Source organism: Octopus bimaculoides, chromosome 13, assembly GCF_046866305.1.
Source record: "Octopus bimaculoides isolate indiv1 chromosome 13, ASM4686630v1, whole genome shotgun sequence".
Lineage (NCBI taxonomy): Eukaryota > Metazoa > Mollusca > Cephalopoda > Octopoda > Octopodidae > Octopus > Octopus bimaculoides.
In genome coordinates, this window is record NC_142940.1 from 25,462,980 (window position 1) to 25,484,653 (window position 21,674).

A 21,674-nucleotide genomic window follows, 5' to 3' on the forward strand; every position below is an offset into this window, starting at 1 on the left:
GGATAGCTGTGTGAAAAAGTGCCACACCCTAGCGGTTGAGGGAACCTGTGGAAGAAGTAGACCCAGGAAGACCTGGGATGAGCTGATGAAGTACGACCTTTGAACTTTAAGCTTCACCGAGGCAATGACTAGTGACCGGGACCGTTGGACATATGCAGTACGTGAGAAGACCCAGCAAGCCAAGTGAGAGCATAATCTGTGGCCTCTGCCAGAAGTGTAGCCAGCTCACTTATTCGTATCTTTACTTCATTGGACACTAAACTCTGCTTGCAAAAACCTGTTGAAGCAAGTAAATTTGAAATCGAAATCGAACCAAATTCGACAACTGATGCCCATGACGACCTCTCCTTCATTGGACACTAAAGTCTGCTTGCGAAGACCTGTTGAGGCAAGTGAAATCGAAACCATAATTGAACCATGTTCGATGACTGACACCTGTGTCTGTGGAGTACTACTAACAGCACTGTCTGAGCGTGATCATTGCCAGAGCAGCTGTCTGGCTTCCGTGCTAGTGGCCCGTAAATAGCACCATTTGAGCGTGATCATTACCAGCGTCGCCTTACTGGCACTTGTGCCAGTGACACATAAGAAAATCATTCGAGCGAGGTCGTTGCCAGTGCTGCTGGACTGACACCTGTGCAGGTGGCACGTAAAAAACACTATTTTGAGCATGGCCGTTGCCAGTACCGCGTGACTGGCCCTCGTGCAGGTGGCACATAAGAGCACCTACTACACTCTCGGAGTGGTTGGTGTTAGGAAAGGCATCCAGCTGTAGAAACTCTGCCAGATCAGATTGGAGCCTGGTGCAGCCATCCAGTTCGCCAGTCCTCAGTCAAATCGTCCAACCCATGCTAGCATAGAAAGCGGACGTTAAACGATGATGATGATATATATATATATATATATGTATATATTAGAAGGTTTGGAGGTGATGTACAGATATTATATATATATATATATATATATATATATAAATTAAATTTAAAATTATAATACAGGGTATCTAAGAGATACCACCACGCTGAAAAATAGCAGTCAAATTCTGACTCTAAAACCACAATAAATGTCCACATAGCACGAGTAGCGAAGACGAAGACCAAATAAACCAGTAAAAATAAGATAATTCCTGATCCAGGATTTCTGGCTTTGCATAAATAATAATGCTTTGCCTTCATCGGTGGAATATACTCAAGTACATAAATACAAATACATGCATATAAACAGTATACTTACATATACGGACGTATACATACATATATATGCACGTATGCACACGACTAGCCTAAATAGCCCGCCTAAAATCTCGTGTGATCCGGACAGAATATCAGCGCAGTAAATACACTGACAAAACTAATTTATATAAATAAGGATAAGATCGATATTTAAAATATTTTAAATATCGATCTTATCCTTATTTATATAAATATATATATATATATATATATATTAATAAAATACAGGGTAGCAAAGAAAATTTTAGAAATTTTATTTTACCACCAGTGGTCTAGCGAGGGTAAAAACGGTCAATAGACTATGTATTATTCATTTAAAATACAGAGATGCCTGTAATAGGACATCTAACCCGCTAGAAATAGCAGCAAGACTACATACCACAAAAAGTAGGGATAGCAATAGCTATCGAAATTAAATGAATATATATATATATATATATATATATGCACACACACACACACACGATGGCCTTCTTTTAGTTTACGTCTAACAAATCCAATCATAAGGCTTTGGCGAGGCTATAGTAGAAGACATCTGCCCAAGGTGCCACAGGGTGGGACTGTACCTGGAACCATGTGGTTGGGAAGCAAGCTTTTTACCACACAGACATGGCTGTACATATCTATCTATCTATCTATCTATCTATCTATATCATATACATACTTTCAATACTGCTAGCATAGATGAAAAAGTTGGGCTTGGTTTTGGCTTCTGTTTTTGAAATATGCCAAGGTTTCAATTTTGACCCACCTATCTGTATTGTTCTTTCTCTAGTAATCCTGTACCAATTCTAAAGCAATCTTTGCCCTTCATAACTTTGTGGTTGCATTCCTTTGCCACTTTATCAATGCTTGTATTACACCAGCTCCTCTGCATCATAGTCCCTCAGTACAATGTCCTCTCTTTTTCACTTTCTCCAGATATTATTTGTTGCACTTCAATATGCAGGCTAACACAGTTATATAACTGGTCCTCCCTCCTTTATATTACTTGCATGACATAGCTGTCAGTTGTTTATATTACACACCTAGTACTTGTCTTTCCTACTCTCTTCATCGTTTACTTATTGTTTGTCAATGATGTTCTATAGATCCACCAGATAGAGCAGTTTCCATTCTTTTATATACTTCACAATTTAGTGATAAGGATCATCTCCAAATTAAGGCAAAGATACTTGCTATAATATCTAATATAAATGTCAGAGTTTGTATCACCACCCAGTAGGGTGTGCAGCTGTGAGATGATAGGAGGGGGAAAAAGTTTAAAAAGAGAAAATAGGGAAAAATATGAGATGATGTTTCATTAATTTAAAGTTCAAATAAAATGGACACTTCTTTCCAAGTGTGTGTGTTATTTGTTCATTTATTTCTTTTCTCTTTTGTCTTAATTTAACCTTAACATCAAAAATTGTATTTCTTGTTTTCCATCATGATTTAGTAGTTTAATCTAAATGTTGGAAAGGGGAAATATTAAACTCGTAGCAAAGTTAACATTTTCCAGTCTGTGTTTTTGTACTTATTTCGTCATTACTACATAGCAACAAACACAGAAAAGAGGTTTTGTTCCTATAATTCTTGAGTTATTTTTTTTATAACTGTTTTATAATTTTTCTCCTAACTGTGTTGTGCAGCGTTAAGTCATATGCAATGGTAGTAACATGTTATTGTTTACATTCAGAAGCTTTATTCTACAGACAAACCAAGCTGTTACCTTGAAATAGTAATCCAGACCCAAACCTCTGCAAGTTTGCAATACTATTAGTATAACAACAGTATATCACAAATTGATTTTTTTGGTTAGTCTTGATATTTGTGTAGTTGTTTATTTGATCTGCATGTGCTGATGTACTCTGTTCACCCTTAACTCTTTTGATAGCAACCTGCCCAAGACTACCCTGATTCTATGATACAAACTCCCTGTTTTAAAATTATCTAAATTAAAAACTTCAATCAAAATTTCATATTAACCCTTTTAAAACGGTTGACATAAATTTGCGCACACAATGTACATGTTTTAAATCGGTCGACATAATTATATGCTGCCTGATGTAGAACCTGTCACCTGAATTAACACTGGTCCATCTGCCAACTGATTGACCGATTAGATGTTTCTTCATGTAAATATTTACAACCTGATAGGCTGGTCCTGCCACTCTGGCTCTGTCAACTTCGTCGTCGCATCCTATTTCATCAAATTTACGGCCGTCACATCCTACCACTCTGACTTCGTCAACTTCGTCATTGTGTCTTGTATCATCAAATTTATGGTCATTGCGCCATGCTCCACCACCCCACCAGTTGTTTCTTCCAGTTTGGGTGATAATTCGGAGAGTGAGTATTTCCCTTGTTTCACAATCCAATGAGTCTGATAGCGAATCAAAGGTACAGGTGGGTTGCAGTGAATGGCTCTGGATAACAAAATGTCATGTGGCGAGTGAGAGACAATTTTGTCCAATGGCATGAGTTTACTTGTACACCTGGCATAAAGGCAAACCTTAAACATGGAAATTCGCCATTGAAAATCTTCCACAAGTTTTTGACGGATGAACTGTTCCAATATATAGAAGACGAAACAAATGACTATGTTGAAAACCATCCGCAGCATATCAGGCTTGAGCATGGTGGTAATTGGTTTCCAACCATGGGACAAAATCAAAGTTCTGCTTCCCTGCTGATACTGATAGGCATCGTGATGAACTGAGCCTTGTGTCACATTAGAATCGGGATCCTGCCACGTTGACACCTTTCTTTTTGGAAATGATGCCATGTGATCAATATTTTGGTGCTTCTTTGAAATCTACATTTCAACTCAGGCGAGAACCAGGACAACAGGCTGCACAAAATACAGCTGAAAATTTCAGAACGGCATATGTCCTCACACTGGACATTTGTGCAGACAAGAGTTTGTGGAAATTCAAGGGAAGGTTCCGATTCAAACATTACAACCCAACCAAACGTCCCTGCTTTGGAGTCAAGGTTTATAAAGTATGCCAGTCAACTATCAGAGCCTGTGGCTACATGAGGAATTAGAAAATCTACGCTGGTTAGGACAGATTGGATCTTCCAGCATGTACTCTAGCATCAACTGATGTCGTGTTGTCACTGAATGAAATCTTGTTTGACAAAGGCTACAGTATTTATATGGACAACTGGTTTTCCAGTCCAGACCTCTTCCTGCAGCTGCAGGCAAAGAGGACTAATTCCTATGGGACAGTGAGGATGCGCAGGAAAAATATACTGCCCAATCATCAGAAAATAAAACTTCAAAAGGGGGAAACAATGTACCGATGCACCGATAGTGACATTCTCACTCTAGTGTGGCGTGACAAAAAAAATGACTGCATGTTATCCATAATGCATTCTGCAAGCATGAAGGTACACTAGGGAACAAGATGCAGATGGCAATGCCATAATGAAACCGAGTATAGTTGTTTCATACAATGAAGGGATGGGCAGGGTTGATTGCTCAGGTCATATTATCACTGGCAGACTCACTCCAACTATATATTTTCATGTTTTATCAGTTTCTACAAATTGGATGAAAGAATAATCAGTCATCCTGACTAACATTATTAATAATTTCAGTAGTGATAATGTATCAACATGCAGTGTTGAGGATCTCTTTATATAAGATATTTCATAATAGAAAGCTGTTAAGTGAGGCACATCACAAACATGTACAAGGGTTTACAGTAAACAAATTCTGGCAAACATAAATTTTAGTGACAAGGTCTAGAATCAATTTAAATTTTTGGAAAAGCCATGCTCTTCAAGTACACAGTTCAATCACCTCGACTTCTCTTTCAATATTTGAGTACCTTTTTCAGTTGTAGTTTATGCGATTATGATACAGGATGTCTGATTTATGAAAGTATCACTGACATAGCTTTGTCACTTGCATTAGAGGTAAGGTAACATCTTTTTTTCAACATCGTAAGTTTGGACTACTGGCTTTGATACTAACATCAGCATTATATACACAAATACTTTTTGTTTTTGGACTTCTCATAAAAATGGGACATCACATTTACGGAGTAATGAATGCAGTGGTATTCACTTGGAATAATGATTGATAAATCATGGAAAGAGCTTAACTAGTCTGAGAAAAGATTCTAATGTTCTCGTAAATTTTACTACTAAATGATTATCTCATGATATTTTCTAGCTTTGTCCTTCTCTGTATCCCCCAATTCATCAGTCTTTAACATAGATTTAACTATAATGATCTGTATGTCTGCTGATCCCAGCCTTTTTCTCTTGTTATTTACCTTGGTATGCAAATTTTCATGAGTAAGATCTTGACAAACAGTAATGTTTTCAATGTCATACAGCCTTCATTTCAATAGCTCTCTGAAATCTAATGTTAGCTGTTTTAATTCTATATGGAAGACCCACAAGTGTACATACCAGAGTTACCTCTCTTGCTTCAGAATACTTTTCTGTCTCGTGATATATCCTCAGTAAGATCAAGTTAACAAAATAATACAGACAAGAAACAGAATACAAAATAGATTCAGTATTTAGAGTTGGATAAGAATTTGAATAAGTTCTTTCATTTATACCTACTTTAGCCTCTCTTTATTCTGAGATTGCCATCTGATTTTCAGGAACTTTTAAAAAAGCTTCATTTAATTTCCTCACTTTCTCTATGATTAATTATTTAATGTCTCCTGGTAATGATCTTGCCTCAAAATGAAAATAAAATAACCTGACATTTTTTTTAAAGAGAATGCTAACCTTAAAACCTCTTAATCTTCCAAACTCTCTTGGAACTTTAATCTTATGAATTAAAGCTGAGCTAGTAACATCCAGCATTTGTTTACCAAGCAAGCCGTGTTTTGTTTTTGTTTTATTTAGCAACATTTGCGTTCACAACCACTTTTCTCTTACCATTAATACATCTTCAAACCTTCCTAAAATTTCTGTCATACATCAGATTGCTTTAGTTTGGCATCTCACTTTATTAATGTTGTTTCATTCACACTCATTCACTTTTTAGTATTATACCAGGCTGAGTAAAAAGTAAACAATGGTCTGAAACATAAAATCCATCACAATATATTTCCACAATGTAGAAGTTTTATTCATCAAAGTAATTTTATTCATTACAATCAACACATTTTTGCCAACAAGTTACAAATTTGTTTATTCCACTAACATAAAAATCTGGAGTTCTGGCGCTGATGAACTCTTTGGATACACTTTTAGCATCAGTTTGATTTTTGAACTCCCTTTCTTGCAGGAAACCATCAGTGGTAGTCAGTAGGAGAAAGGTCTGGGGAATAAGGTGGTTGGGGAAGAAGTTTGTAGCAAAGTTCCCTCAACTTCTGGAGCATCATTAGTGAAACGTGTGGTCGAGTATTGTCTTGAGTATTGGCCCTTTTCTGTTGACCAGTCAGGGATGGAGGAGTAGTAGATTTTCATTCATTTTGGCAATTTCATGGAAATATGTTTCTGCAGTAATGGTTTCTCCAGGTTTTAAGAAGTTATAGTGGATGAGTCTTGCAGTACACCACCAAACAGTCACCATAACCTTCTTTTTGAAGAATTCGGGATTAGGGAAGGTTTTTGGCACTCCATTTTGGTCCTACCATTGTGAAGAATGTTTTCTATTATTGTACAGAATCCACTTTTCATTGCCAGTTACAATACGGTCAAGAAATGGATCAGTCTGGTTACAAAGCAGAAGTGATGAGCAAATTTCATATCTGCACATTTTCTGATTTTCATTCAAGTCATGTGGTACCCATTTGTCGAGCATTTTTGATTTTCTGATCACATGCAAATGGTTACAGGCAGATTTCTGGCTAACTTGAGGTTCTTTTGCCAGTTCTTGAGTGGTTTTACGTGGATCTTTCTTGACAGTCTTTAATTGACCATCATCAATGACAGATGGGTGTCCACTATGCTCACAATCTTCAAAGCTCAGGTCTCCACTGCGAAATTGTTTAAACCATTTTTGAGCTGACAACTCACTGGTCATTTCCTCACCAAACATTTCATTGATATCACGAGCAGTTTCAGCTGTTTTACGTCCTTTTTTGAAGCTGAATAGCAAAATTGCTCGAATATCGTGCTTTGACAGTTCTATTTCAGATGATTGTAACAATGGTGAAAAAAATATCAATGTTAATTTATTGATGCTTTTGGGTAAGTCTGTGTCTATATTATCAGACAGTTATAAAAAAAAAAATGTTTAAAAAAAATTCAAAACTCTACAAAGATCTGGTACAAATTCTTCATGGTCCAAAATGTTGCTTACTTCTTACTCAACCTGATAGTTACCTGACTGCTAACATCAATTTTCATTTTAATGCTACATCATTGAGTTTTACATTAATCATTTTAGATTTTTTGCATGAATTTTCTTAAATACTAAAAAGATTTTCCTTTTTTATTTTTCCAGTTTCTTTGTAAGTTTGTATGCTCCATTAAAGTGATTGTTCCTACTCCCCCCATCCCCAATGCAAAACATCTGGACACTACTTGCTTATATCCACAAAAGTGACATTTTCTAGTCAAATTTATACTTGTTTCTATCAACGTGACATGATGATTTAATCAAGATAATTTTCATTATTTTTTTCTGTTTCAATCATCTTGAATTTAAAAATCATTTCAATCATTTACGTCAGGTTTAAAGTTTGAAGATAATTTCCCCACTTCTTTCCACCAGTTGTGGGAAACCAAGGAAAAGAATGATTATAGATGCTTAGATGCTGCTCTTCTTTCTCTCACTAGTAAAAAAAAGGGTGGGGGTGTGATAAGAGTCTATAACATAAACCACAGGTCTTATACTGCTATAATTTATTGTTTTAACTTCCAAGGGTCTCACCATTTTAGAAACTGTTCATGCAGCCATTGCACTTATTTTAAGTATAAACAAATCTGTTGTTTATTTTATATTATTAGTGTCCAAAGTTTTCATTCTTGCAGTAGCAACAAAACATCTCCACCAACCCAGTATTATATCTGGATGATTGAGTTAAAGGCCGTTACTATTATTATTAACTAGCAATGTTTTTGTCATGTAATGAATTTATCGAAACAGAATTGTAATCACATGTAATTCATTATATAGAAACATTTCATTTAACTCTAGGGTCAAGCTACTGCATCAAATTGGTAACCATTTCAAAAAGACTCAATCACATGCAATCACATCAACATAACATCAGCATCACAATAAGGCATAACTACAGAGTTGTACCCCCCCCCGACTTTGGAAGGTCATAACTTTCAGAAAAATGAATATTTTTTAATGAAATTTTCTATGCATATATTATTTATTATGTAGATTCCGAATATACAAAAAATTTCGGTGAAAGTGTTTTGGAATGGGGGTGGGGGACAATTTTCGGAAATTCCAACAGAGTCCACTTAAATTCCTCTTTAACTTCCAGGAAAATGAATATTTTTCCGTGAAATTTTCTACAAATATACCTTGATGTGTGTACATTTCGAGCATGTAGGAATTTTGAAGGAAACAACTGCAGGTTATTTTTGAGAAGTGTTCCCCACTCGGTGGTGTTTCGGAGCAAGTTGTCCATAATCGTTTCATTTTTCTCTATTATGTGCATATGTACATCCGTAGATTTCTAATGAAGTAATACGCTGCATCTGTTCTCTTCTACTTCTCTACTAGAAACGTTTACTTTGGAATTTACTTCTATTGAGAAAAAAAAATCGTGTGCATGTTATTTTTAACATAAGTTTTCTTATGACGGCTTCTCTTTTCTGCGTATTACTTCATTAGAAATCTACGGATGCACATACGCATATAATAGAGAAAAATGAAACAATTATGGACGACTTGCTCCGAAACACCACCGAGTGGGGAACACTTCTCAAAAATAACCTGCAGTTGTTTCCTTCAAAATACCTACATGCTCGAAATGTACATACATCAAGGTATATTTGTAGAAAATTTCACGGAAAAATATTCATTTTCCTGGAAGTTAAGAGGAATTTAAGTGGACTCTGTTGGAATTTCCGAAAATTGTCCCCCACCCCCATTCCAAAACACTTTCACCGAAATTTTTTGTATATTCGGAATCTACATAATAAATAATATATGCATAGAAAATTTCATTAAAAAATATTCGTTTTTCTGAAAGTTAGGACCTTCCAAAGTCGTGGGGGTACAACTCTGTAGTTATGCCTCGCAATAAGAAGCTATTATTATTTTTCTTTATTTTATTTTATTTTTTTGTTTTTGATTTTTAAATTAAGAAACAGAAATTCAGTTGATATTCATTTTAAATCAGAATAACTATTTAATATCCTGACATCATATTATTCACTCAATGTCCCATTAACCTTTGTGATACCATCTTCACACTATATTTTATGGGTAACTAGGTTAAATATAGTTTGACAACACTAATTTAATATATCTGAATTTAGATTCTAGCACCGTTGAATAGGTTATTACATTATTTAAAAAAAAAAATTTTTTGTGGACTGGCATTGTATGAAGCAGGAGATACTTCTTCCTCTGCTTAATGTTCCAAATAAAATAAAAGCAGTAGTTTTATAAGTCACTCTGGCTTGTTCTGACATTTTGTTTTAATTTACTTTCACTCAAAGAAGTAGGAGGAATAAGATGAGAGACAGTTCTTATGACCTTTGAAGTAGTCCCATTCTAGTAACATTGATGTAGATGGTGTTCACTTTTAACCTCTATAAGTTGACATCTACAAAGAAAATATCATTCAAGATAACTCTGTAGGCAATATTCCTTAATTGGAGGTCCAATGCAGAAAGCTCCTTTCCAATGCGTGAATCTTGGAACGAGATGTTGAGAAGCTATGCTTCCTAATCAGTGGAGCATTTATCAATATTGTGAAGGGTTCTTTGGAGATTTAAGACAAGCTTCAAATATAATGAACGTTAAATGTATCTTACACAAGATAATAGACATAATAATAGTTATATCATAGAATTATTCATTTTCATTCAATAATATTTACAGTTAAAAGATAGTATTTGAATGAAACAAAAAAAAAAAGAATGAAAGAAAGGGAAAGAAGAAAAAGGAAAAAGAGAATTAAGCAATGAAAGAAAAAGAGATGGGGCATGACTTTTATTTAATTTAATGATATTTCTAATTGTTGTAACTCTCTAACTGATTGTGCTAACATTTCTATTTGATTTTTTGATTGTTTGTAGCCCTCTAAATGATGATACCAAGATTCCTCTCAGCAACAGTAACATCCTTCTTCGAGGTTGTGTTTTACAGAATACAGATTTTGTGGACGGATTAGTAATATATGCAGGTCAGTGGATGTTTTTTTCCGTTCTTAAGTTGTATTTAATTACAAGCAAAATATTGGTTTCAAATTTTGGCACAAAACCAGCAATACCAGAGGAGGGGCTAAGTCAATTAAATCGACCTCAGTGCTCAATTGTTACTTATTTTATCATCTCTAAAAGAATGAAAGGTAAAGTGAACTGTGGTGGCATTTGAACCCGAAACATAAAGACATACATTGCAGCCAAATCTTCCTTAAATCCTATTGACCCATTTCAAATATAGACAAATTCTAAGACTGCTATCAAGAGATCACCATTATATCTGTATGCTCCCACCTAGGCATGGTTTAATTTTATGGAAGACCAGCGGTTGCCTATACAGGCAAGTCTCTCCTTTCAGCACTATCAACGTTGTCCATGGGAAAGCAAATCCAGCCAAAACGGCTTGGCATCAGTGGTGCTGCAGGTGTTGCTGCTAAAATGCAAAGTTCTGGACAGTTCTGCTCATTTACTGCTCTTGATGGTTTTCTTAAAAAGAAGAATATTTGAGACAATATAATCCCTGATTTTTAAATAGATTGAATGGCCATGGCTGAAATGCTTAAGCAGTATCATTTTCCATTGTGTCATCAGTTAAGAAGTTTCCGTCCCGGCCATATGGTTTTGGGTTCAGTTCCACTGTATGGCACCTTGGGCAAGTGTCTTCTACTGTAGCTGAAGGCTAGCTAAAGCTTTGTGAGTGGATTTGTTGGATCAAAACTGAAAGATGTCCATTATATATATGCATATGTATGTGTGCTTGTGTCTCCTTGCCTTGACATTGTGTGATTATTGTAATGAATCTCATTCATTTTCAATATTCCATGGAGACATGTCTGGTTATAGGAAATATTGCCTTACCTGGAAACAGTTAAGGGTTGGTGACAGGAGGGGTATCTGGCTGTAGAAAGTCTGTCTCAATAAACTCCATCTGACCGGTGCAAACATGGAAAAGTGGATGTTAAAATGATGATGATGGTGACTATTGTTACAAACAGCAATGCTGATCTTTACAAAAGTGTGGTTATGTGCTTATACATATATGTGTGAGGGTGGGTGTGTAATGTACATATATATGTATTTATGTATGTGTGTGTGTCTTTGTGTCTGTGTTTGTCCCCACATCCCTGTAACTTAGTAGTTTGACAAAAGAGATGAATAAAACAAATACCAGGCTTAAAAAAATAAGTACTGGGTTTGATTCGCCAAGGCAATACCCCAGCATGGCTGCAGTCTAATAAAGAAAACAAGTAAAAGATAAAAAAAATATATGAACCATTTAGCATTTAAACTGGCTACATCCAGCTCAAATATTCTATTTGTTTTATGTTCGAGCTGGCTGGGTCTAGCTTCTCACACTTACCCTGCAATATCATTCTAAAAATAAAGAGTCGCATCATTGAAATCTCAGTGTCACAGAATAATGCATAATTAATCCAAAACAGTGTGAATAAATAAGGATTACATTTGACAGAGTAATATAAATGCTAAAGAGTTAAAGGGACCTGAGTCAGGCAAAGTTGACCTCAATACGATTTGAACAGAGTGTACAAAGCTGGAACAACTAGCATAAACAATTCTACCACTTCACCTTCTGTGTGTGTGTGTGTGTGTGTACACGCATGCACACACACACACACACACACACACACACAGGTGTGTCTATGTGATAAGAAGCATGCTTCCCAGCCACATGGTTCCAGGTTCAGTCCCACTATGGTACCTTTGGCAAGTGTCTTCTACTATAATCTCGCACCAATCAAAGCCTAGTGTGTGGATTTGGTTGACAGAAACTGAAAGAAGCCCATATATGTATCTATATATATAAAAGGCAGGATGTGTGTGTGTGTACGTGACTGTAATTTATGTACGTCCACAAATTAGCACGCATGTCACTCCAATTTTAGGGGGACATTTGTCATGACCCTAGCTGCATTTTCGTCAACTTATTTTTCCCATAGGCACCAGCGAATAGCAGTAAATTTTCCACCAAAACTTCTAACAAATTTCAAATCGGAGAAAATCACCATTGTTTACAACAGAAGTTAAGTCCCCTTCTAGCGACGAGCAAGTTTTTAAGACTTTTGTTGTTTTTTTTCCATCGATGAAAAAGTGTTTTGTTGATATACGGGCAACACACATGCACACAACGGACATGTATACGTACAAAAAATATATATGAAATTGGTGTACATACGTGCATGTGTGTGTGTGTTGCCTATATATATATATATATATATATATATATACACACACACACACACACATATACTTAAGACTTAGTTGTGATCTGAACATAACTGCTTCTGACACAGAGAATCGGGAGCCCTTTTGGGCATTCTATTTTCCTTGCTGGAAGGGTTCCCAACCCATGGGCAAAGAGGGGTTAGATGATGGGGGTGGTGCTTTCAAAGGGCTGGCATGTGTAACCTGATCACCTCTGCCGATCAAACTCCCAACCTATGCGCTCCTGTCGCGACACTGATTCTGCCCAAATTTGATGTCGATGTTACTTAGTTTGGTTTGAAATAAAGAACTTGATTAGCTTAATAATCCCAACTTAATCCCTGGCAAAGCTGGGCTATACTGCTAGTATATGCCTATATAAGTGTGACTTTGTGTCTGTGTTTGTCCTTCACCACCTCTTGACAACTGGTGTTGTTGTGTTTATGTCCCTGTAGCTGTTCAGCAATAAAGAACAATAGAATAAGTACTGGGTTTTAAAATAGGAAGTACTGGGGTTGATTCATTCAGCTAGAAATTATTCAAGGTGGTACTCCAGCATGGCCGCAGCCTAATGGATGAAACAAATAAAATAAAAAAGATAAACGACACATACACACAATATATAGCATATGCAATAAGCAGCCTGTCCATGTACTGTTTCATTTTACATTTACTTAGGAAAGTTTCTGCAATTTCTATGCTTTAAACAGTGGACATCGTGGTTGTGTATAGAAAGAAATAACACTCTTATTGTAATTCTCTAAACCTGAACTGTTTACCCTAACCTTAACTCTAAACTGAAATATAGTTTGTTTCTTTCTGCTGTTTTTGTTTTTTCTTGCCTTTTTATTTGTGGGATTGCTGTCTTCTATGCTCAATACATTTAATTATATATAATAATTTCTGAAAATGTTGAAAATCAAAAAGTTAATGCTGGTTATGTATTCTAAAATGTAAAGTTTAAGAGCTGTAATTAATCTCTGAAAAATACAATCAGTTTCTTTTTTTCCTTTTATCAGAATCCTAAAGAAAATATCCTTCATATAATAGAAAATAGAAATATTTGGGCAGGTGGTCTTCATATTGTACTGCTATGCAAATATATAATTTCAATTTAATATTTACTTGAAATATATATATAATTTGGTATAGATGTGGTTGTTACTAAGAATGTCACTTTGTAACCATGGCCTGTTAAATTCATTCCAGTCAAACCATTGTTGAAAATAAAGCCTTTTATTGTAATGTCATTTGCAGGACTACATGAAAGGTGAAATCAAATTTAATCAAAAATAGGTTGTTTTCCCAGTCAAAAAGTGAAGTGTTTCCTTTGAAAATTAAGCAAACAAGGAAGGAAAGTAAATAGTTGAGTGTAAAATACCAGCCAGTTACTATAAAATGTCTAGTGTAATTTTATCATTATTGAAGTTGGATTCACTTAATATTTTAATTAAATTCTGTTTTTACAGCAAAGCATGGCTGTTATCTACACTGATGTATTGAATGTTAATAGATGAGAGTTAGAATGACTAACAGTACAGGGTGTTTGGGCTAAATTGGACAGTTTGCTTAAAAGGAAAAGAATATCCCATCTATAAATAAAAGTATTTTTTTAAAATCATAAAGTATCAAATAGATTATGGTTGGGAGATAACAATTTACTCAAAGAAGCTGCACTCAGCTTCTACCACAGCTTCAAGACAGCTCCAGAACCTGGTGTGTATGTTCCTCACTGTGTCCCTAGGAAGATCTTCAAACACCTCCTTTATCTTGGCCACCAGCTCAGTCTTGGTGTCACAGCAGAGCAGTTGTCTTTATCAATTATATCTCACAAATAATAATCTATGGGATTACAGTCAGGGGAATTAGGAGGCCTGAAATTGGGGCTAGTGAATTCATAGAAATTCTCTGATGACCACTTCTAACTCTTTCCAGTAGTATGGCAAAAATCTAAATTTTGCTGCTACACATATGGCCTTCCAGCAGCAACCCTCTCCAACCAGGGTTTGACCACAGTCTGTGGGAGCTTCGCATAGCCATTTGAATTGAGCCTATGGCTTTGTTCAAAGATGTGAGGCAGCACGATGTCACCCTCATAGCAGACACACTCTAAAACCACCACCCTCCTGCTGACCATGGCTTTGTAGCCTCCCTTGCTGTTGTCCATATCATGTTTTACAGTCTTTACAGTGTTCATGGAGCATTCAACAGCAGTCATGATGCTAGCATTTTCATACATGGATGATACAACACTGGTGGAAGAAAAGGAGGAATTTACTCTCAGTTTAAGGATTTGGTCTTAGTTGGATGTGCAATGTCAATGTACATATGCAACAGAGCACTAGTAACTCACTTTTTCAGGTGACAATGGCCATGAATTCATCTCCATCATTGCTTGAAAGCAAAGAACACTTTCGATATATGTATATACCGGTTGGTGATGCCACATAAAAAAACACTCGTGTTGTGCCATGTTAAAAGCACTGGTGATGGTGTCACGTAAGAAGCACCCAGCACACTTGGTGGAGTAGTTGGCATTAGGAAGGACATCCAGCCATAGAAACCATGCCAGAACAGACAATGGGGCTTTGTGCAGGTCCCAGCCTTACCAACTCCAGTCAAACTGTCCAACCCATACCAGTGTGGAAAATGGACATTAAATGATGATGACGATGATAATCATGATGATGATGATGATGATTATCATCATGATGATGATCATCATCATCTATTAAGTACACATAAATCTGTGTGTATGTATCTATGCATATATCAACATATTGATGTCCACTTTTTTAAGCTTGCATGGGTTGTATGGAGTTCATGAGTGAGTGTGTGTGTGTCTCTTTGTCTTGACATTGTGTGACAGTTGTAAACAAGTTTCAGCTCCATACAAGTGGTGAGCTTTTTTTCCAGTCTTCATCACAAACATCTCTAGTCACAGGGAAATATTACTTTGGTTGAAAACGAATGAATTTTGACAATGGAAAAGACATCTAACCATCGAAAATCTGTCAACAAATTCAATCTGACAAATGCAAACATGGAAATTTGATCATTTATATGATGATAAATGCATACATACATACACGCACGCACGCACGCACGCACGCACGCGCGCGCGTGTGTGTGTATTTCAGCAATTTTAAAATTTCAAGTTATATGTATGTATATTGAATGTGTTCTTTGTGAATATGTATATTTTGGGTATAGTATTTTTTTGTTGTTGATCAAACTGTTCTGTGTTGTAGGTCATGACACAAAAGCTATGCTCAATAACAGAGGACCCAGATACAAGAGAAGCAAACTGGAATGTAAAATAAACCGGGATATTGTTTGGTGTGCCCTACTGTTGATTTTTCTCTGTGTCTTCTGTGCAGCTGGTAAGTGTTGCATTATGCATTTCTACAAGGTCATTCTTTAAACCAGCACTGAACAACTATTTAAAAGTCATTCCAGCCATGACTATGCCATTTTAAAAATTTTGTTAGGCTTAGTTTATTCCAAACTAGATTATCTTTTATGGCCTTGATTAAGATGTAGGGTGTGGTTCAAGTCTCATTTGACCTGCTATTTCTAGTTGGTTAACCAACAGCATACAAGTATTTTTTGTTGTCTCATATCAAAGTGTTTTTTTACAAATTATGATTATTAAAACTTCTGGCTGTTATTAAAAATTCGTAATAAGGATTCAAATCTTTTTTAGGGTAAGTGGGTGTAGTCAGTTTAATTGTCTCCAGTATTTAACAGGTACTTACTTATTTAAGCTAAGGATTGGATGATAAATCACATTCCCACGTTATTTGACCTCAAAATGTAGAAGATGTAACATAATTTCTCTGTCTCATTACTGATTCTGTCTTCCACAATAAGGAAATGGTTAAAGATTTTTATCAAATAATATTAATAATAATAACTAGCAGGTCTCATGGAAATTCCACTTTTTCTTTTTTGAAGCATTAACTTATAGATCTCCATTGCATTATTTATTATGTTAAAGATTTTCATTATGTCTGGTTTTGTTCCATAGCTAATTAAGCTTCTTAAAAATATAACACTTGAATTTATGTGAAGCTGAATAATAATAATATAAATAAACACAATATTTTTTGTTATTCAGGCTTAAAGTCTAGAGTATTTGGGGGGAAAGAACATAGGAACTGATGAATTTAATAGTTTTTGGAACTGATTTTACGAGAACTCAACATGGCACCATTGAAGTTTCACTAGAAGAAATTAAAAGAAAGTAGAATATGAAATTAGAAATTAATAACATTAAAATTTTTTTAAAGATCAATATGATGCAAAAGGAAACTAAACATTTATCAATTGAAACTTAAGTAGATTTTTATTGATTAGGGAATATGGTAATGTGGTTAAGAAGTTCACTTCCAGTCATGTGATTTCAGTTCAATCCCACTGCACAGTCCTTTGTATGTCTTCTGCTATAGCCCCGAGCTGACAAATACCTTTTTGGTGGACAGGAACTGCAGTTAATCCATTGTGTGTGAATGTTGATAGTCCTCACTTGTCGTTGCTTGAGTGAAACAATGATACTGTTGACATTCCTTGTTGATGTTATGAGTGATTTCCCTGTACTTTCAAAGATATCTGGAATAAAGATATGTTCTTGAAATACAGTTCTATATTTAAGAGATGAGGAATTATGTACATTATTTACATTTGACGGATATACCCTCCAGCCTTCTTCAGGTGTCTTGGGGAAATTTCGAACCTGGGTTCCCATTCCTAAGGTATTCTTCGATGTTGTTGTTATTAATATTATTATTATTATTTTATGTTTGACTTTTGTTTTGCATTTGTACAAGTTGGATCCAAATCTCACCCAGAGACCTCAAGAGACAACAAGTTAGAAGTTCATGTAGGTGTTATGCCTAGGGTACCATATATTTGGATTTGTACAGTTTTGTTCTAGTGAATGTTTAAGCAACCATAAGAAAATTATGTGTTTGTTTTAAAATTTGAGATCACATAGACAGTATTTTACGTAGGATATGGGCAGTTCCCATGAGCACTATCTTTTGAACTTCAGCCATTTTGGGGTTTCCTGGTATCTGAGCTAGGTAGTAATCAGCCCGTTTCGCTGTCATTCCCAGGGCACCTATGACAATAGGTATTGTTTTCGTCTTCAGATTCCACATTTTGCTAATTTCTGTTTCAAGATCTTTATATTTGCTCAGTTTTTGGTAGGTCTTGACAGATACGTTTATATCGATTGGGACAGTCATATCAATGAGGAGGCATGATTTTTGTCTGAAGTCTTTCAGTATGATGTCTGGCCTATTTGTGTCTATCTTTCTGTCAGTTTGAATGGTGAAGTTCCAGAGGAGTGCAATGTGATCATTTTCAAGTACTGGGGGTGGTTTGTGTTCCCACCAGTTTTTATCATGCGGCAAGTCCAGGTTTTTGCATATTACCCAGTGAATATATTGTGCAGCTCTATCATGCCTGTTGAGATACTCTGTAGGCGCAAGCAGACTGCACATGGAGACAACATGATCGATGGTCTCATTTTGTTGTTGGCATATACAACATAATGGGGAGCTGCCGTTCTTTAATATGTTGGCCTGGTAGTTCTTTGTAGGTAGGCATTGATCTTGGGCTGCTATGATAAACCCCTCTGTTTCTGATTTCGAGCCAGAGGCCATTAACCATTGATGGGTAAGGGCTTTGTCAATATCTGCATTATTCGCTCTCTTTGGGTATTTGCCTATTATTATTATTATTATTATTATTATTCAGGTCACTGCTTGGAATCCAACACGGAATCTTGGAGTTAGTAGCTCGTGCTCTTAACCACTATGCCATATACCCATGGGCAATTATGGAGTGAATTTTAAGGCTTATAAGTCTAATATTTTTCTATCCTTCCTTAATACCGGTTCCCATCTGCTACTCATATCTGCACTTGGTCTGCTTAGGAGGTTGTTGTGTCCTAGCATATGTGCTGCTTGTTTTAGTTTTCATATTTTCCAGTGGTGTTCTATTTCTATTATTTTAACTTCATCCCACAGGGGAAGGTGGTCTCCATTTTTCCATACATGATCAGCTATACCCGATTTATCAATATCTCTTCGTGTCACAGCTTTGTGATGTTCGTCTACCCTCATTTTGAGGGGAGCGGCATGTTTTGCCTTTGTATAACCTACCACAGCTGCATGGGATGGAGTACATGCAGTCTTTGGTCATATTCTCTTCTATTGGTGGTTTTACTCGAAGGAGATATTTGCGAAGTGTTGTATTACTGTTGAATACTGTCCTGATGTCATATGGGCCGCTTATCTTTTGTATCTCTACGGAGAGGCCTTTCACATAGAGTAGACAGACTGCACACAGTAACAACCGTTGGAAAAAACATCAACTAAATAACAAAATCGAAGACAGGTTATCTTCACTACTTACAAAAATAACCAGAGATGATGATAGAAATAGAATCCAGCAAGATCTGGAAAAGTCGTACATGAAAGAATATGAAATGGTGAAGACATGCCAGATTAAGAAGTTTATGAAACTCAAAGGTCAGAGAATGAAGACTGAAATCCGTCACCCACCCGTGAAAGCAGTAATTAATGTAACAAGGATCACTTTATGCCAATGAAGTACAGACAACTGACTCAACACTACAGTAAACTACCACACATGTACAGTCTTCCTAAGAATCACAAGGATGATATTCCATTAAGACCTATAGTGAGCTGTAGAGGTTCAGCATGTCATAAACTGAGCCGCTTCCTTGTGGATATAATCAGTCCATTAGCAGGAAAGTCAACATTGTACGTGAAGAATTCCACCCACTTCACAGAATCGATCAAGCATATTCCCATTGAATCCAACCAGATGGTGAGTCTAGATGCGATAAGTCTGTTCACCAAAGTCCCAACTGGTGAAGCACTATTGGTGATACAAGAAAAGCTAGTGACAGGCAGCCATCTAAAAGAATGCACTAGTATACCAATAAGAAACTTGATGCAAATGTTGACCTTCTGTGTAGAAACTACCTACTTCAGTATGGACACTGATATATATCGACAAGAAGAGGGTTTAGCTATAGGTTCGCCATTATCACCGATAATAGCCAATATATACATGGAATTTGGCTTTAGGATCAACACCACTAAAACCAACCCTATGGCTGCAATATGTTGATGACACCTTTATATTCTGGCCCCACCAAGAATATGTCCGAGTGCTGTTAGATCAAGTGAACTCAATAAAGCCATCCATACAGTTCATAATGGAAAAGGAAAAAGACGATCAGCTGGCATTCCTGGATTTATTAATAACATGCACCAAGTATGGATTCAGGACATCCGTATACTGCAAGCCAACCTTTACTGGATGATACCTCAATTTCAATTTCCACCATCCATACAGTGTAAAGAGGGGGATTGTTCAGTGCCTAAAGCATTGTGCAACGAATATAAGTAGCGATCATGATACACACCACGAAGCAATGATCAAGCACAATAACGATCTGTTAAGCAACAACTATCCCAAAAGTATACTAGCCACCCTAATTATGAAGAAGAGAGAGGATAAGGCCAATAAACTGTCCACAGTCTGTCTACCCTATGTGAAGGTCTCTCCGAAAAGATACAAAAGATATGCAGCCCATATGACATCAGGAAAGTATTCAACAGTAATACAGCACTTCGCAAATATCTCCTTCGAGTAAAACCACATGACCAAAGACTGCGTGTACTCCATCACATGCAGCTGTGGTAGGTTATACAAAGGTGAAACATGTCGCCCCCTCAAAATAAGGGTAGACGAACATTGCAAAGCTATGACACGAGGAGATATTGATATATCGGGCATAGCTGATCAAGTATGGAAAAATGGAGACCACCTCCCCATGTGGGATGAAGTTAAAATAATAGACAGAGAACACCACTGGAAAATACGAAAACTAAAACAAGCAGCACATGTGCTAGGACACAACAACCTCCTAAGCAGACCAAGTGCAGATATGAGTAGCATATGGGAACTGATATTAAGGAAGAATAGAAAAATATTAGATTTATAAGCCCTAAAATTCACTCCATAATTGCCCACAGGCATATGGCATAGTGGTTAAGAGCACAGGCTACTAACTCCAAGATTCCGTGTTGGATTCCAAGCAGTGACCTGAATAATAATAATAATAATAATATCTTTACATAATTATATAAGTTAAATAGGAAGTTATTTTCACAATGTTTCTTTAATTAATTAAAAAAATGTAAAAAGAGAATAAAATATTGAAACAAGATGTAAGACAAAATCAAACTTCCTCAGAATATGAACACAAGAAAGAGACAGGTTAATCTAAATATAATTCTTGTTTAACTCCTGTCACAGCTGACTGAACAAACCTATGATCAAATTCATTCCATCTATGACCATCCCATTTTTTAGAATATGTCTAGAACTACATTTGCAATATATACTTTCATTTCTTGGGATAAAGAGATCTTACTGTTATTTATAGCAGAGGCTCCCTCAGCTTGACCTAAATATAGTAAAGTATTTAGGTGTATTTTTGGCAGTTTTGAATGACCTCATTATGAGTATAGATTTATGTGTGAGTTTTGTTATAGAAATGTCTTAAATAGATATTTCCTATTTTGTATAGAGCTGTTGCATTTATTGTTGCATTTCATGACAATATACATGTTTTTCTGTCATCTCATTGTAACTTTGACCGTCCCAATTTATTTTCTGTCATATTATATCATGAACTGTAATATGATAAGTGCCCTTCTTTTAATATAGCAGGATGTAGTTTGAAGGAGATTTAGTTGTTCAGTCAAACAGAAGTTTAATTGAAATTATTCATTGGCTCATAATTGAAGATGATTGTAATAATAATTTATTACATGTTGGAGTAAGGTAATAAATTTGCAAGCATTAGAGTATAGC

The 21,674-nt window shown here is 36.0% G+C and overlaps 1 protein-coding gene across 2 annotated transcripts in view; it reads left to right on the top strand.

Annotated features, from left to right (window-relative positions):
- The window catches only part of LOC106881894 (phospholipid-transporting ATPase VD), a 108,647-nt gene that overhangs the window by 27,337 nt on the left and 59,636 nt on the right, over positions 1 to 21,674 (top strand). For both annotated transcript variants that reach the window (XM_089361575.1, XM_089361576.1), the window contains 2 exons: positions 10,404 to 10,510; positions 16,004 to 16,135. In XM_089361575.1, the coding sequence (XP_089217701.1) occupies positions 10,404 to 10,510; positions 16,004 to 16,135 (239 nt within the window). The remainder of the gene's footprint in view (positions 1 to 10,403; positions 10,511 to 16,003; positions 16,136 to 21,674) is intronic.